The sequence below is a fragment of the Zosterops lateralis genome, assembly GCF_965231275.1.
Source record: "Zosterops lateralis genome assembly, chromosome: 4".
NCBI lineage: Eukaryota > Metazoa > Chordata > Aves > Passeriformes > Zosteropidae > Zosterops > Zosterops lateralis.
Window position 1 is genome coordinate 24,913,363 of NC_139765.1, and position 17,926 is coordinate 24,931,288.

The 17,926-nt window shown below is 43.0% G+C and overlaps 1 protein-coding gene across 2 annotated transcripts; it reads right to left on the reverse strand.

Moving 5' to 3' along the window:
• Window positions 1-586: 586 nt before the first annotated feature.
• Window positions 587-17,629, reverse strand: DESI1 (desumoylating isopeptidase 1). 2 transcript variants are annotated; one of them, XM_083860361.1, is made up of 6 exons: window positions 17,352-17,546; window positions 7,401-7,422; window positions 6,417-6,486; window positions 5,658-5,767; window positions 4,796-4,918; window positions 587-3,679 (listed from the first exon to the last, which is right to left on the reverse strand). In XM_083860361.1, exons 1-6 carry the CDS (start codon window positions 17,440-17,442, stop codon window positions 3,586-3,588), a joined length of 510 nt encoding a protein of 169 aa, XP_083716487.1. In that variant the 5' UTR covers window positions 17,443-17,546; the 3' UTR covers window positions 587-3,585. The 2 variants fall into 2 exon arrangements, with proteins under 2 accessions (XP_083716487.1, XP_083716486.1); XM_083860360.1 differs by lacking the exon at window positions 7,401-7,422 and having other exon boundaries at window positions 17,352-17,629.
• Between the last annotated feature and the right edge of the window lie 297 nt (window positions 17,630-17,926).

Consider the following 17,926-nt stretch of genomic DNA (forward strand, 5'->3'; position numbering starts at 1 on the left):
AGAAGGCTGAACTATGCAGAATAAATTTCTTCCCCAGAGCCAGATATTTTAGGCAGTGCTACATAATCCTCCCCAATATCCCCTCTGATGCTCCAGAGGAACCCAGTCATGAAGTCTACTTCTTACTCTACTGTTTTCTTCCTTTTTTGTTCCCTTTTGAAAGTAGTAGCAAGGCAGTCAGGAAAATACTTTTTTTCCCATTAAAACTCTGTTGGGCTTCTTCTTCAACAGCAGCCATAAGGCATGTCAAACCTGCCTTAGATGACCAAGGGCTGAACAAAACCTGTGCTGACAGAACATCTTCATTCACCTCATCCAAGCTGTGTCAAGCCTCAAGAGTATGGTCTTAAATACTGTGGTACTTACAGAAGAAAAAATTTCCCAAATTTAAGTAAGAGTATTGCCTTTGGCCAGTTCAAGCAAAGGGCAGTTGCCAGCACTACTTCCAGTAGCAGCACCTGGCAGAAACTGCTTGGACAATTTCTCATGCTGCAACTTCCCAGGTGGAACCAGAGTGAAGATAATGACTTCTGGTCAGATGCAGTGGCTGGGCAGCTGTGTGGGCACATGCATTCAATAAGAAAAGTGCGTCATATTTCTTTTTATTGTAATAGAAAAAAATCCCACAAGTAAATCAAAACATCACTTTCTGCCTAAAGACATTATTAACATTTTTTAAATGGCACACAAGAACCTCAGCAATACAAGACAGAAAAGTTAGTGTGGGCAGAAGGGTTCTGTTCCCTTTCAGGAGTCCAGTTTCCCTGCCCCTTTGTCCATCAGCTGGCTGAAGTTCATCACGTATATACATTTACATACGCTTCTCAGTCTAGTTTGTTTTCAGCTGGGTGGGACATTGAGGGCACAGTCCTACAATTTACACATAACCATCTTTGGAGAAAACAGGTTTTCTAAGAGTCCTACAGGGTACAGGGGTCTCATTACCCAGTAAGACTAAGCAAAGAGGATTTCCTCTTTACAGTTCTTTTGCTATGAAACACAAGAGTAGGTCCCGAGCCCAGGAGTTCTTTGACTATTGCAAACAATATATGGCTGAGTGAAATTTTACCCAGAGACATTAATCTAAGAGCATTATCTCTGCAAAGGAGCTGCTCAGGAGAGGAAAAGGGAGATTGCAAAATGCAAATTTGTATGCACATTTGTATTCCTTTTCTTTCCTGACTCAAAAGGATGCAAAACGTATTGAAGTAGGCAGCTAGGCAGGAACTAGGCTTAGGACATCCAAAGTGGTAGACATATAGGGTGAATCCTCACTGTGTAAGTGTGGGGGCAGAAACCATGGCACCAGTGCTTCAATCACAGGCAGCTGTGCCTGAAGTGATAGTTTGCTGAAAGGCAAGCAAGCACAGCTGTGCTGCTTGCAGGTACCAAAGGAGCACACCAAGATGTTGGGCTGCACTGTCAGCTCAAGTGTACCTGCTCAACTGAGGAAGCTCCAAGATCTCTTACATGATCTACAGCATTTTGTGGCACAGTCATGTGTGTATTAAAATGAAAGGCTGGTTACTCTTCACAAACATGTATGGGAAAAGACTGAAGATAACACATTAAACTAGACAGGAAAACTAAGCTATGGCTTAGCAATACCAAACACCAATTCTTCCTCCAAGAGCATCAAAAGGTATTAATAACTGACTTTCATAAAACATTTTCTGCAAACAGGACATTTGGAGGGGGAAAGATTGAAAGTTTTTGTATAAAGCCATCTGTAGTAACTGCTACAGTTATCCCAAGTCCAGTGCATCAAATGAAATGCTTAAGGAGAAACTGATGGCACAAGCTGAGAATGACAAGAAAAGAAGCATCTGGGCTGCAGGGACCACTACTGTGCACTGAGAGCAGGTAAACATGAAACAGCAGAATGGCCTGACAATACCCTATTCCCATCTGTGCACTGGCTCCACAAGGTGCAGGACAACAGAGTATTTGACAGTGACAAAACTGCAGTTTTCCTCAATTCCAAGCTCTCAAAAATACGAACTGTTATAGTCCACACAGAGTAACAGTGTGAGAAATTTATCAACTTGCATTATTCTGGGAGAAAAAACCCATGAGAGGAAAGACATCTCCTCTAGGTATGTAAGAAGTTTCCAGTGGAGGAAGTTTGAGGACTGAACTTGCAGCAATGCTTTTCATAAAAAGCACTGGACAAAGGGCTGTATATTTGCATAGATGCTTTTTTTGGCAGCATCTGGGATGTGCAATCCCCATTTACAGAGCATCAGCAGTGTTCTGGGGTTTGCCTAAAGTCTTTCTTATATTCCTTTCTAAATGTAACTGCTACAAAATTGGTCAGGAAAGTAGTGTACATACACACATGAAATGAAAACATTGTGCCTATTTTTTCATTCCCCTTGTTCTTTCCCACTGCAAGTAATTGCAAAGCTCTAAAAATCTTAAACTAGAAGATGCAGTATTGATATAATCAAAGGTTAATCTATGGAGAGAACTGCCCAAGAAACTCAGTTGTTTCACAGAAAAGCTCAATTTTACTCTTCCTCATTTTCTTTACATTTGGGGAAACCTAGCACTTATTTCTCTTAAAGAGAGCCCTGATGTGCTTGACTGCTTTGGAATGGGCAGTGCTATTAATGAAAGTTGGAACTCTACTGCGTCTGCAACTGGATACTGAAGGCAGAATTGGTCCAACTGGTATTATCATGCAGTTGCCATGCTACTCCTGCCTTACTGTACCATAACTCTGGCTTGGCAAGGAAAAAAAAACAAAACAAGAAAACACAGTTCTAATGCATTAACAAGGTTCTGTCTATATGCTGATAAACTTATGTGTGAGAAAAGGAAACATTTCACTTCATTTTACTTTCACTTGAAATTTGTCTCTACCACTTCTGCTCATGAGATCCAGTTCTTTCAGCTGGTTCTTTCCCACAACTCTTGGATCTGACATTACAAGGCTCTTGGTAACCTTCAGCTCCAGGTTCCCTCCTACCACAGCAAATCCCACTGAATTTCAGAGAGTGACACTGACACATGGTTCAGCTTCATCACCTTTCCCATACACCTGTGCCCACTGCAAATATTCTGATCAGATGAGTTCAGCTCTTCCCCTGAGCAAATGTCAGTGAAATATGCAGACGAATCCTGGGACACCTTCACTTCCTAGGCTACCAATACTTGCTCTGTTTTTTTTGCAAGACTTCAGCAAATACCCCCATAACAGAGGCACTGACAAGACAAAGAGATGTAAGTCTGCAAGGGATGTCCAGGACATCCCCTTATTTACTTCAAGTTGTGTAATGGGCTGTTGAATGCTCATGGAATGGATTTCCACTTACCAGCACAGGAGTTACGTATAAAGTGTCAGCCTACTTGGACCAGACAGCCGTTATAAATTAGTATAATACTATTAGAAACTATGGCAATATTTTTGGTAGCATTGTCTTACATGCGCCCTGATAAATTTCTCTCCCCAAGAAATTTTAAAACTGGTCTTGTGACTTCTTTAGAGTTAATTCTCATGAGAAATTATAAAATAGAAATCTGGTAGATTCATGCTTAAAAAGGAAGAGGCCTGGTGAGGCTGGGCACACTGGGTCACTCCTGTTAGCTCTGTCCATTATGTCTGCTGAAAGTACTTCCTCCAGGTGGCTGGATCTGGATGGAGTCCAGGAGGGGTCTTAAAGCTTGTCCAAAAGGTCTGAGAAGGTAAAGAAATAAACATCTCAAACAGTTTACTTAGTCAACAACTCCCATTTACCACTGAAGTGGTTTCTAGAAGCAAATTTGAAGAAAAGACTTCCACTACAAACTAAAGCAAACTAATTTAACCTATTAGTTTACTCTTCAATAACTAAGAAACTTAAACATGATTTTATATAAGGTAGTTCTGAGTCCTAACATGCCTAGACTGCTAATGTAATGCTGTCTGAAACGAGGTCTCAGTAACACATTCCACCTAAGTGTGCAAACAAAATCCTTGTTATGCAACTACAGTGTTCCACTAAGTACATCAATACCGAGGCCTACCAAAAGAATAGCCTCTAGCTTCCTTTAAAGACAATGGATCAACACTCCCAGAATAATTTCTGTTGCAATCTGTAGCACCTAGTTTGTCTTTCAATAACTCTCTCTGTTACAGACCTTATCTGATTTTGAGAGATCTGAAGTGCTAAGAGTCCAGGGTAGAAGACATGTCTCACAAATAATGTGCTATACCACTGTTATGAGAATTAAGACCTAAATGATGGAGCTCATATCATCCTACTGGGATCCTCACTAGCTGAGAGTTAAAAAAAAAAAAAAAAATCATCTGAATTACCAGGCAGGAATTCTTCATTTCCTATTTTTTCATATCCTCTTTTTCCACCCAATCCTAGCTTTAAAATTGGAGCATTAATTTTAAAATTGTATCTCCTCTGCCTCTTCACAAGCAAACTGATACCTCTGCTGCAATTATGGTGCTTAGAGAAATTACTTTTAACAGATACTGGTTGTCTAAGAGAGAAAAAAACAAACCCTTGCACTGTTTTCTGAAACTTTCCAAGCTTGTCTGGACACATATAAAAGACCATCACAAAATAGCTAGTTTAAGTTAAAGGCAGAAGAACAACCTTCTTCTGTCCTCTTTGGAACACCAGTGCCAGTTAGCACTTGTCATACAGTGTTGCAAGTGTTGATGTAAAGAAAATTGCATCCTGTCCTTAATCTTATGCTGGTTCTCAGACAGATCTATCAGAAACTGGTTCTGCTGGCTCTGTCAAATGTTTAAGCATTAGCAAGAAGCAGCTACAGAGAGAGGGGCATTCATACTCACGTGGCAAGAACTTCAGATGGAAGGTCAGTGATGTAGGAAGGGATTTTTTTTCCTGTCAGAAACTGTGCCACTTCATTACTGAAGGTGTTGCAGTTATGTTCGAAGAGATTGTAAGACTCTCCTCTGTGTCACACAAAGAAGTTGAAACAAAAACCCACAGATTTAGCAATAAATCTTACAAGCAGAAAAACTTACACCTTTAATGAAGAACATCTTACATTAGCACTTTCTCCTCCCACCCCAAAAAATTCTAAGGCAAATAGGTAAATACATACATCAATCACCCTCAAATTCAATTTGATCAGGGTGGAAAATAACATCTCTCCACATCCCTGACTTTAATACAACCATTTTTGGGAGAATAAGTGAGGTCAGGTTTCTTCAATTAAAACCACGGTAGCAGTAACGAGAAATCACAGGAATTATTGACTCTGAAAGACAGCCAGAACACTAAATATTGTGGTTTCCTATTCTTGTGAGAAGCAGAGTAGACTATTTAACAGTTAGCACCTTGTTTCTACTCATGTGAAAACTGGCAGCTTTACTACAGTGACTACCTATGACTCACAGGGCAAACTACCATTTACTGAGAGATTTCATTTTCCCTGATGATTTTCTTAAAAGCATTTCAGGCATTATTCAATTTTACAAAAAACAGTGTGGAAGATTTCCCAGAAGAATGTTTTCCCAGCGCTGAAGGTAGCTTCTTGTGTGCATTGATGCATCAGTCCAGTCCATATTTGAAGAGTATCAAATCATAGAGTAAGCAGACAAGCTCTGAGAGCTGGATTGGTTTCATAATACCTTCCTCCGTTCTGCATCTTTTTGGTACGCAGGTTTTCCAGTACAAGCTGTTACTTACCGGAACGCAGATTCCCCCAAAGACGAAAGGTATTCCAGAAAAATTTCTTCAGTGACTTCAGTATTTCCCAGATCAACAACTGTGTCTGGAGGGCCAAGAAGTGTCCCTCCCTGTAAAAATTAACAGCCAGAAGATATTGTCAAATGATCAGGCTGAATTCTTTTGGAGCACTCTACTGAATAAAGCTGTTATTGTTTGTCCAGGAACAAAAGAAGGAACTTTTGGTACGTTCGTCAAGCAAAAAGCCCTGCTGGCCTCCCTTGTTCTGCGCTCAAGAGAATGAGAAGGAACGTGAAACTTCCATTTCAGCTGGTAAATTTGGCTCTTTGGGCTGAAAGCTCTAAGCTATGGTAAAATTCTGCTTTAGAAGCACAGTCCATCAATTTTACCTCTCTAAGAACAAAAAGGTCTGAGAAAACATCATTGTTTGGGGCTTTTTTTCACTCTTAAAGTCTGCACGTAACACTTAATAATTGGACAGAATTGGATAAGGTGCCACTCTGGCAAACCAGTTGTAAATGGTGTTCTGGATAGATACACTCTACCAGAAGAAGCAACCCCCCAACCTGAATTGAGCTGGGCTTAAACCCACCGTCCACGCTCCCTTTACCCTCAGCACCCTGGGAAACCATGATAAGCAGCTGGCTTCAGCATGTCTGAATTTAGAAGTCTTTTGCTGCTTTTCTAAAAGACAGTAACACAAGCAATTCTGATCAGGTAACCCTATAAAAAATTATCAGAAAATTAAGTTTAACTTACAGGTGCACAGCTGGAGATTCCTCCACTGCCATAGAAGAATTCATCCTTATGGACTATTATGGAGGTGTGCCTGCCACAGAGAACAAAAAAAAAAGTTGAAATAAAGGAAAAAAGGAAATAGCCTAGCACATAAATAACGGATAAATTTATGATCTCAAAGACATAATGAAGAGAATAACTGAAAGAAAAGGTCAATGTGTTTCTGTGAGTGGGAATAGGATCCGCTGGGACATGAATGGATATGGAAGCAATGATTATCAAACCTACTGTAATTCTGCAAGCAGTTAGGAAAGAACAGGTTTAGCTAAAGCCCAGGCATAAGCCTCTCTCACCTAATGGGCTGAGGGTGAGATCAGCCCTCAGAGACAGAACTAGCCCTGCTACCACACTGACAGAGACTTCTCACTGGCTGAGAAGCTGGTCAGACAACCACTGGAGATGGATCAGTAGAGAGGAAAATGGATGGACAAGTGTTTAGGGGTTTTCTTGTGTCTTAAAAAAACCCGAACAAGCCCTCTTCATGTGGTATCAAAATCCTTAGTATGAAATACAGGAAATTAGGTTTTTTTGTGTGACTGAATGTAGATACTGCTCTTCTATGACAGAAGACTTGATCCTGTAATATCTTCTTCCCACCTACTCTTTTACTCTCATGTTTAGTCATGCATGTTATTATAAAACAAATTGCTTGGGACAAGACACCATTTTACCCTTGAAAAAAGTACACAGGAACACAAAACCACAAGAACTACTAACAACACCCTTTTTCATGGAGTCCACTGAGCTTTGAACAGAGTGGTTTAACTAGCATCTGACTATATGTCATCTTACTTATGTCAATCTGTATTCAGGAACAAAAAGTGCCTTGGTCTCTCTTCCACAACAAAATGTTCTTAAAATCTGAAGCATATATAACTGCATACTGAAAATACTTCCTACACCAGTGTTTTACACACATTATGCAATTTAAATCTAGTCACTTACCAGATGCCATCCAGCTGTTTCCCTGTATGCAGAGAAAAGAAGAGTTATTAGCAATGTATTTTCCAGGTTTCAGCCTGCTTTCTGTCAATCACTTAAGAACCATGCTTATTATTTCACCATGACAGCAACACCAAAGATTTAATCCAGAGGTGCTTCTAAAAAATCCAGAATGTCTTTCAAATTAACTACTCAATCCACTTTACTGTTGTACTTCTTCCTTCCTGGCAGACAGAGGTTGCAATGCCATCCTATCCTGACAGTGCTTACCTTCCTTAGGTGTTTTTCTACAGACCAAGAAAAAAAGCTTTTTCCTAAAATTAAGAGTCTTCAATCAGGAGCAGAAGAGTTGAATTTGACAGATTTCATAACTGCAGGCAGCTGGCCGACAGAATGTATTCACTTGTCTTTTTCAGTAACTGATGAGTGGTCGGACAAACATATGACCAGTGGTGGTAGCCTCTATAACGTATCCCACAATTTCCTCCTTTCCCTCCCTCCCCCTCCCCTTAAAAATTAGTTAAGTGGGAACTGAGGTAGAAGAGTACAGCATTGAAATTTATACAAGTTATAAAGCTCAGTGTTTTGCAGAACACAGCAGCAAAGACTTGTTTCAGGCACCACTACACTGATAATGTAATTGTGTCTCAGAGAAAAGGTCCCTTTTAAAATGTTTTTCCAGTTCCCTGGAAGCAGAAGACCTAAACCTCTCGATTTTTCATGGTAGGATCTCAAGATTAAACCTCTTTCTAAAAGGTCACCATCTTTTAGTGCTCTAGGCTCAATTATTTTATCTATCATAACCTAAAGGCTTGATCCCTGGTACCCTCCTTTTGGGAGTTTGTAGGGAACCAGTGCATGCTGTGGGAGATGTGCTATAACTATTTCCTGAACAAGGTGCATAACTCCCAAAAAGCAGATTTAGAACAGAAAAACTGTGTGCGTACCAACGTTTGGTATTCTCTTGAACCCAAGCACTAGACTGAGTACTCCTCTGCCACAAGAAAAAGCAATCCCTAACACATTTTTTTCCACTCAAGTCTGAAGCAAAGTAAGTACCTGCTTCAGATGAGGGTCATGGAAGAGCAGAGGCGGGGAAAAGGCTGTTGTGACAACAGAGACATCAGCTGAAGTGAGCACACGTAGTTTTGAAGCAGGTGGACTGATCTGTCACTCCCATGGATCACAGCCAGGCAGCAACCACATTCCCTGTCAACCCATCACACAGAAACGTAGGCTTGGAGTAGGATAAAGGCCAAAAGAGAGTGGCAATAATGACAGAAGCAGAACAGTGTGTTGCGGTATCTTAGAAGCATCTGCTGGCCCTTTAGCATGTCCCACTGCTGTACTTTGTGATCCTTTGGCCCTTGTTCCACATTCTCCCCATGAGAGATTTCACCTCACACTCCAGAGATGCCAGCACCCATTGACCCTGCAGGCTCAGCACCACAGGAAGCACTGGCCTCTGGTTGGCTCTACCCTTTGGCTCTGCCCATTTAGGGTTCTGTGTATCTATTAACAAATTATTGCACATTTGCTCATGATAAATGACTTTTTCACTAGAAACTTGAACTTCATCCTTCAGATCAGAGAAACAAGCCATTTCAAAGGCAGCGTGTATTAGAATTGTGCCTGTTCTTTGCATGCTAAAGTGAAAGAGAACATCTTAGTATTTACTTTCACACACACACACCTGCAGCAAACAGTAACAAAAGACTTTCCAGAGTTGCCACCTTGCACCTAGATTCTCTATGCAGGTGAAAGAGGTACAGTAGATATTGACAATGTCACAGGTGCTGTCAGGACCTGCTCATGCAATTACAACACCCACCTGAAAAGATCATTGCAGCAAAAGCTACACAATGGGCTGCTCTAGCAAGGTTGCAGCCTGTAGCTCAAGGGAGGGGACTCTGTCCTCCAGTTTGACACTTGTGAGACCACATCTGGAGTGCTGTGTCCACTTTTGGATCCCCACAGTACAAAAGACACTGACATGCCAGGCTAGAGCACTTACTGTACTGAAGGAGAGCTGAGAAAACTGGTGTGTTCATCCTCAAGAAGAGAAAGCCAAGAGTCTATTCCTGTCTACAAGTACCCTTGCTCTACTCAGATCAGCAGGACCCTTGCTCTACTCAGGTATGCACAGTGAAAGGCAACAGGTGCTAGCTGGAAAATAGGAAATTCACAATTCAGTAAGAAGCAGAGAAAAAATGAAAAAGATCACGAAGGTGGTCAAACACAGGCAGGAGTCCAGAAAGCATATGGGATTTCCATCCTTTAAGATACATAGAACTCTGCTGTCCAGGGCCCTGAAGAATTTGCTATTGTTGGCTCTGCCTTAAGCAGGACTGAAGTAATTGTCTGATTGCATGTACAAAAACCCGAGCAAAATTCAGGAATTGGACTTTGCTTTGGACTGCAGTCCAATCTTTGCTGTTACACAAGTCTATAGCAGTCCAAAGGCAGCAACTGCCAGGGCAATAACAGAACAGCTTTTGGCAAGTGAAGCTGCCTATCTTCACAAGGCAGGTCTGTCTGTGGCTGCTCAGCTCAGTCAGCTTCTGCCAAAACTGATTTGAAAATCTTAATGAAGCTGCAGACCCATTATTTTTCCTTGGCTCCTAGAAGTCATTAACCAAGCTGGCATTGTGGAAAACACACACCCTATCTGCAGCACTGCTGACAATAAAGCATCTGTGGTAGCTCTCCAGCCTGCTGCAGACAAAATATAATCCCCTTCTTCCACTGGTGGACTGCGTTTGGTCGGAGGCAGTGCAAGCATCTTCAATGACAACACTGCTGCAGGAATCCCATGCCTAGGAAGCCTGCTATTATTGGCCATATATGCATCACCCAGAGACATCCAAGACTGAGAACTTTTGGTAAGCTGCTGCAGTACCCCAAGCTTCACAGCTCACTGTTGTCATTTCAACTCAAACTGAGCCACAGAGGAATAAATCAATAGCCACCAGGAACTCAGGCAGCTCCCTCTCCTACTGCTCAGCAAGAATCTCAGTGTTGTTTGTCTGTCACTTAAGAGGTCATGTACAGACCTTCACAGACACAATCATCTTCCTCCTGAAGTTATGCCTCTGATGGGGATCCTCCTCTACGACTCTTCTTTGCCTTTTCTCCCAGACTCAGACACTGCACAGAACAGGTGACAGCTCACCACCACTGCCACCCCTGATAAGCTCAAGTAGAGCAGTTGGGGCAGCCTGCACTGAGGAGTTATGCTTTGCTTTCTGCTCAACATTGCCCACTATACACAAAATATTTTGCCCAGAGCCTCTGAATGCTTGATATACACAATGTCCTCAACAGCATGACCAAGCAAGGCTACAGAATTTCTGTCAGATACAGAATACTGGATACCAGCTGTATCCGGGCCTTGCAGCAACACTTTCCAATAAAGCCACTTCTGGCAGCACTAAAACCAGAAAGCATTAAAACCAGAAGCTCAAGCTTGCCATGAACCTCCCCAAACAGTCCTACAGTGCAATAGAGCTCACATCCCATAATCGACTGAGTGGACTGTAAGAAGGCATTGCAAACACTGTCCAGGATACTGGCAGAACATGTTTCCTGTTCTTCCACTCCTTGCCACAACACTCCAAACTCCTGTGGTCACTGCAATGTGGGTAGAACTGTGTGCTGGTACTGCCACCAAAAGCAAGCCATTTACTCATAACCTGAGGCTGTCTATTACTATATAGAGAAGTCTGATTCTCCAGTAATTTCTATTGGAGCTGCAAAAATCTTTAAAGCATTAAATTGCAGGCATTACCCTTCACTCAATACCTACAGCAAAGCTAATCCAAAGGATGCACATGCTCATAATGCAGAACAGGAATGTCCTGATGGGATGATGCTCTTTTGGGCACTTACTGTATCTGAAGGGAGAGTATCAAGAGGATAGATCCAGGCTCTTCTCAGTGGTGACCAGCAACAGGACAAGAGGCAATGGGCAGAAACTGAGGCACAGGAAGAGCCATCTGAACATGAGGAGAACTTCGTTACTGTACAGGTGATGACACACTGGAATAATTGCCCAGAGAGCTTGTAGAGTTTCTTCACTGAAGATATTCAAGAACCATCTGGACACAATATTGTGCAATGTGCCTGGGATGACCCTGCTTGTGCAGGAAGATTGGACCAGATAACCCACTGTGGTCCCTGCAAAGCTTACCTCTTCTGTGATTCTGTTATCCAGGTGAAATAGGGAAACAGCAAGATGTTAACTAGCTTAAATATTTCAAGGGTCAGGGTGCTGTTGAACGGGAAATGTTGCTGCAAATTTAGACATACACATTTAATAACACATTTACTGCATATGTCCAGGCTATCAGGTATCAACTCTTCCAGAGAAATTGCCTATGTGTCAGCTCAGCCTGATGTAAATGTGATGCAAATCAGCTTAGTTTGATCTGCATCCATTCCAAGCTAATGGGAGTTAAGCTACCTTGTTATTGTCACAGACCATGAAAAGCTACTGTGTTATATTTGTGAGAGTTTAGGGGGATAGCCTGGCAGTCTTCAGAAACACTAGACTTTTGAGTGTTTTTTTGCTTGTTTTTGTTTGGGGATGGTTTTTCTTGTTATTTACTTTTTTATTTTTCCCTTGCTGATGTACTTCTGTGGGTCTCTCCTGAAAATACTCAATAGAACCTGGGAGGAGATGCCACTTCAGCATAAATCTGTGTGCTTGAGTGTCTTAAAGATTCAATGTGTTTTGATAAGGCAAAGTATCATCTAGCAAGTAAACAAGTTTTTATGTTTGCTGTTTTATTTTTTATAACATTCATAGCTCAAATACTTTAATGGTGTTTACATGACCCAGAAACCTATGAGAAAAATGGAATATAAACAATTCCAGGACCCTCAGCTTAGTCACAGGAACATGGAGAATAAAATAGTTAGACTAGTTTCTTGTAAAATCAATTCAGGAGACTGTAATTGTTTGGATACAGGGGTATTTTGAAAGAAGAAGCAAGCCCATATAATTTTAGAATACAATCAAACAGGATTACTTCCATGCTGAGATTTGTCTGGAAGGCCAAGCACAAGGGAGACTAGATGCTCAACAATCTTTTTTATCATCACAGTAATTTATTAATCTTGAGGGACAAACAGTGTTGATTATTCCTGTGCATTTTAAATATCAAATGAAAGTGGCATTTGTATATTAATCCAAATTATTATTGAATAATACCGAAGGGCAGAAGAGTTCTGAGACATGAAGGAAGGAACTGTCTGTGCAGATGGGTACTCAGTTTACCCCACTCGGAGTTTAGGCCATCCAACCCCCAGTGCAAGATCTATGCCTGCTTTTGAGCTGCAAAGAAATAACAGCAAACTCGGTATCCTAACAATATATCTGTGCTCTGCAATGGATATGCAAGGCCCAGAAGACCATAAAAGACTAAAAAAAAGTAGTGAACTGGTCTTCTGTGGAATCAGAAGTAATACAATTTGGTCAACCAACACGGGTTTCTAGCAGTGCATTGCTTTGCATATTGTTGTCATTTCCCTAGGACAATTCATTAAGATTCCTGCCTTTTTGGAACTGAAAATTACTCTAATTAGACAAGCACTTAGTCAAGCACTTTCTTCTATGTGCTACCCAGGGTGCTCAACCAAAGCAAAAAACCAAAAAACCCACAAAAAACAACAAAAACTGCCCACACCAAAACAAACCAACCAGCCAACCAACCAAACAACAACAACAACAACAAAAAAAAAAAAAAAAAAAAAAAAAAAAAAAAAAAAAAAAAAAAAAAAAAACCACCAGAAAAACAAAACCCCAAAACAACAACATCAACAAAAAACCCCACCACAGCAAAAAACAAACTAATGGAGAGAGAGGTGTCTGCTTCAATTCCCTTCTCCTTAAGGCACCTAGAGAGACCCCGTAGGCTATACTGGGGGAGGGTAATGCATGTGATTTTCATGAAATCCCCAGCAAATGCTGAGAGCAAAGTTGATAGAATATCATGCTGAAGCAACTAAAAACTGTTCAAAACAGATGGAGAAAAAGCAGAGAAATGTGCTGGCCTGGGAAAATGGAACCAAGCAGAAGGCACCTCCTTTCAGCAGTTACCTTTCACTCCAATTCCCTGTGGGCTGTTAAGTCCCTACAGCTGAATGCACCACTTAAAAATTTCAACCAAAATATACTCCCAGTCCACTCAACGTTAATTTATACTACACTGAGCCAAAGCTGCTATATTAACCAAGCTCGCAGCTCACTCTGAGATACAAAAGCAATAACCTCAGTAACAGGACAGGAGAACTTTGAGAACTGCTAGACATTTTTCTTTAAGCCTATGATGCAATAGGATTTTAATTAGACTTCTCTGCCTTTGGACATCTATTTCAAAATTAGCACTGCAAGCTGAACTATTCTTTTTACCCTCTAAGAGTCAGGTGGATAATGTTTTCTGTCTTTGCAACAGAAATCTTACTGCATTCAGGTCAACATTTCTTATTATTATATCATGTAGTTGAACAGACAAATGTAGTCAACAGACTGAGAGTGGAGGAGAGAGGACTAACATTAGCTATTGAGAAGATGCAATGTAGAGCAATATAAAAATAAAATGTGCTGCTTCTGATATCAAAGGCAACTAAACTACAATTTTTGGTCATGTATACTTCAGAATAGAAATATTCACTAAATTACAGGAAGCTTACAGAAAAGTAAGAAGAATAAAAGCAGTCTGGGTAGAAAAAGAGTAAACTTGCCAGGAAAAACAAAGACTGCCCAAGGGACAAGACTAAGTAACTCTAAAGCCTGCTATGAATTGTGCTAAACATTTCTCCCTTCCAGATTTATCATTAAACAACAACAGAGAGAACTGATACTGAAAGAGTAAGAGTCACATTTAGTAGTGAGAGCTGATCCCTGAAGGCAGTGCTGACAATAGCCCACACGACCTCTGGACCCTCCGAGCACAGCAGGAGACACAGTGCAGTGATGCTCTTCCAGTGCTCATCTCATAGGACAGGACTCATCCCCCTCTGCCAAGAGGACCTGAGCTGCTGTTTTCAAACCTCACAGAAACTGATTTTAGTACAATCAATTACTGTATTTTTTCTTTCTAAAACAAAGTATTCTGATTTAGGCAATATTACAGAATTATCACTCAAAGCAAAAGCAGTGTTCCAAATGTAGCACTGATGATAAGAATACTGTAACTAGAGATGCCAAGTGTAAATCCTTTAAAAAATCCCTTCCTCTTTAATTTCTATGACTTTCCTCAATAACGTACAGTTTATGAACATCACTAAGGAAAGAATTGACATTGACCATCTGTCTTGGGTTGCAATATATAACCAAAACCATGTATTCTATTCCCAATCTGTTGGAACCATTTGATGAGGTGTTTTTTCTTTTCATTTGGGGGGGGAAGGGGAGGGGCAGAGGGGGCAGGTGCCTTCTGTTAATGGGCCAGCTGTCAAAAGCAGGTGGAGCAATGCAATGTTCCTTATCTCTTCCAGGACCCATCCTCCCTCCAGGGGGTTATCTGCTGTTAATGGGCCATTAAGGCTCACCCAATGACTGATAACATTAGATCATCCTACTAAGAGATGCTCCACCTGATGGGTGGAGCCAAGCATTCCTACCTAGATAAAAGCTGAAATTCAGCACAGCAGGACAGCCTATTTTCCACTGGATTCCAGAGGAAGTCTGGACCTATCTCACCACCACTGGACCACAATAGGATCATCTCTACTCCAATATTAACCATCTGTTACTCCAGGAGGATTTATCTGGACTGCTACCAACACCCTGACCAACAGGGTCCCAAGTCATATTCTGACTCTGTCAGGGTTTCTAGGATTTCTGCTTGTTTGATTGCCCCCCCCCTTTTTTTTTTTTTTTTTTTTTTTTTAACTACTACATTTGTATTTTTAATATTCCTAGTAAAGAACTGTTATTCCTGTTTCTGGATCTTTGCCTGAAAGCCCCTAAATGCAAAATTATAATAATTTAGAGGGTGGGGGTTTACATTCTCCATTCCAAGGGGAGCTCCAGCTTTCCCTGGCAGATACCTGTCTTTCTAAACCTAGACAACATCTGAAAGTTGATATGCGGAGAAAGAGCAAGAGATTTTTTGTTGTTCTTTAAGGAAAAAAAAAGCCTATTCATGAGGTAACAAGAGTATTGTCTTAATCACTTGCCTCTTGGGGAGGTTTCCTAAATCATCTGGAACAGAGCTGAGTGTGAATTCACATGAGACACAATTTGAAGGAAGGAAGGAAGAAAGAATGATTTGTTCTATGAACAATCATGTCACTCAATCCACACAATCTCTAATGTTCTGCAATCTGCATTGTCACTGTGACCAGGCAGGCCTAGCTGGTCACAATCCATGAACACATCTGAACTCATTTACCAGACAGCACTAGTGAGTAGCACTTCCCCTACTACCCAGAAGTGTTCAGGTTTTTAAGATTTCCTTTTCACTGCTCAGACTTCCAGAAATTTACCACCAAACTACATCACAAGAACAAAGTTTTTAAGTTGTTGTTTGAATAGTCAGAAAGCACCAAAAATGAAGTCATGCACTATGTGTTTTTACATGGAAATTCAGAAAGCTGCAAGATCCCAAGACTGACTTTGTAGATAAGAAGGGAGCTAAAAAGCCTTTGCTTGATCTATGTGAAGATTGGCATGAAGATAATGATAGTGGCAACTTATCTCTACTATAGTCTTTGCTTGGACCAACACTTTGAAATAAGTGTGGGTAAATTCAACTCACCTCAGATAAATCACACACCCATGTAATCCCAAGATTTATAACTCTTAGCACATGATAAAATATGACTATTTCACCTAACAGGTGAAAAGCTACTTCCCTAAAGGCTACAATAGAAGCAACTCTGACCAAACAAAAAAGTTTTGAGGTTATCCAGTGCAGGAAACACACATCTCCCAAAGTGTGTGCTACTGTCTGGCTAACAGAGCACAACACACATGATCTCTGTACTATTTTCTTCTCAATTTTGCAAACCTATCGTTGACCTGCATGAAACTTCATGCTAAGAATTATTTGGACTTTCATTTTAAGCTTGCAGGAAATCACAGAATCTCCTCACAGGGCTGATGAACAAAGTGAATGCCAACAAACTGTAAAACAAGATTACACAGAGCCATCTGTTCAGACACCGAACCTGTTAAGAAGTCTCATCGCACACAGACTGCTGGTCTGACATGGGCCAGAATCTACTCAGAACAGGTACAAAACACTCTCCTGTTGCGTTCCTAATTCATGCCGCCAAAACTTCAAGAAAAACCTGTTTTCTTTCCATCCCAATTTTCATGCTCGGTTGGAAACGCACAGAGTCTCGAGGAGACATAGAGCAGACTCCCCCAAACTCCCTGAAGGAGAGGGCGGATGGCTGCACAACCACCAGCCTGGCCCGGCCTCGCCACAACATGGAGCCGTTCGAACTCCGTAACCTTGTAAACAGCAGGCGCCTTCCTTCAGCCCAGCCCTCCTGCCGCGGCGCCACGGCGGCCGGGGAGTCGGGAGCGAAGGTGTCCCTCCCGCGGCCAAGGAACACTTTTATCTGCCCTTAGTAAATACCACCCGCACAGCGGCCACGGGCGGATGAGGGAGAAGAAGCTGGACCCAGACCAGCCGCACTGACAAAGCTCGTCCCGAAGAGAGCGGAGTCAGGAACCCTGCAGCCAAACCCCGCCGCGCTCCCAAGAACCGGGCCCCGGGCCCACCCCGCACATCCCCAGCCGTGCCGCGCCCGCCGGACACCGCTGCCCCCCGACGCGCCCTCAGGGAGCCTTCCGAGGCGGGCCGCTCCCTCGGGAGAGCGACACCGGGCGGAGATCGCCACCCCCGGGGCAGCAGACGGCGACTCCGGCCCCCGTGTCCGGCGGTCAGTGGCGGAAGGCGAGCCCCCGGGACGCGGCGGCCCCCGCCGTGCTCTTACCCAGCATGAGGGGGCTGAGGCGCCGGGCCATGCCCTTGGACAGGTCGTACACATAGAGTTTCACGGGGTGCAGCGCCAGCGGCTCCTCCATAGGGGCGGGGGCGAGGCCGCCGAGCGGCAGCCGAAGCCCTAGCGGACAAGGCTGAACGGCCCTTCCCTCCGGCAGCCGGCGGGGAACGGGAGGAAAGGGCGGCCCCGGTGCCGGGCCCCGGCGCAGCGGCACCAGCCCCGAGGTGACAGACGGGAAGGGGCGACGCTGCCTGGCGCATGCGCGGCCGACCCGCGCCTGCCGGACCGGCGCGTCGGTGCGCGACACTGCCAGAAGGCCAGAACTACAGCCGGGGGGGGGGCGGGGACCGGCAAGTCCCGCTGTCATTGGCTGGGGCTCGGAGCTGCGCGCGGAGCGTGGAAGCTCCCGCCCTCCGCCACCCCACTGCAGCCAATCCGCGTGGAGGGGAGGGGCGGCTTCCCTGGCTGGGGCGGGGCCCAGCGCATTTTCGCTCTCGCCATTGGTCAGCGTTGTTACGGGGGCGGGCTGATCCGGCCAGCGGCGGTTGGTTGTACGGTGCAGTTGC

What these genes read in the sequence shown, in the direction of transcription:
- DESI1 (XM_083860360.1), bottom strand. Translation starts at nt 17,620, where the DNA reads ATGCGCCAGGCAGCGTCGCCCCTTCCCGTCTGTCACCTCGGGGCTGGT. An exon ending in GAATCTCCAGCTGTGCACCT is followed by an intron (nt 5,768 to 6,416) that starts GTAAGTTAAACT and finishes TAATTTTTACAG; the next exon opens with GGAGGGACACTTCTTGGCCC. An exon ending in TTGGGGGAATCTGCGTTCCG is followed by an intron (nt 4,919 to 5,657) that starts GTAAGTAACAGC and finishes TGTGTGACACAG; the next exon opens with AGGAGAGTCTTACAATCTCT.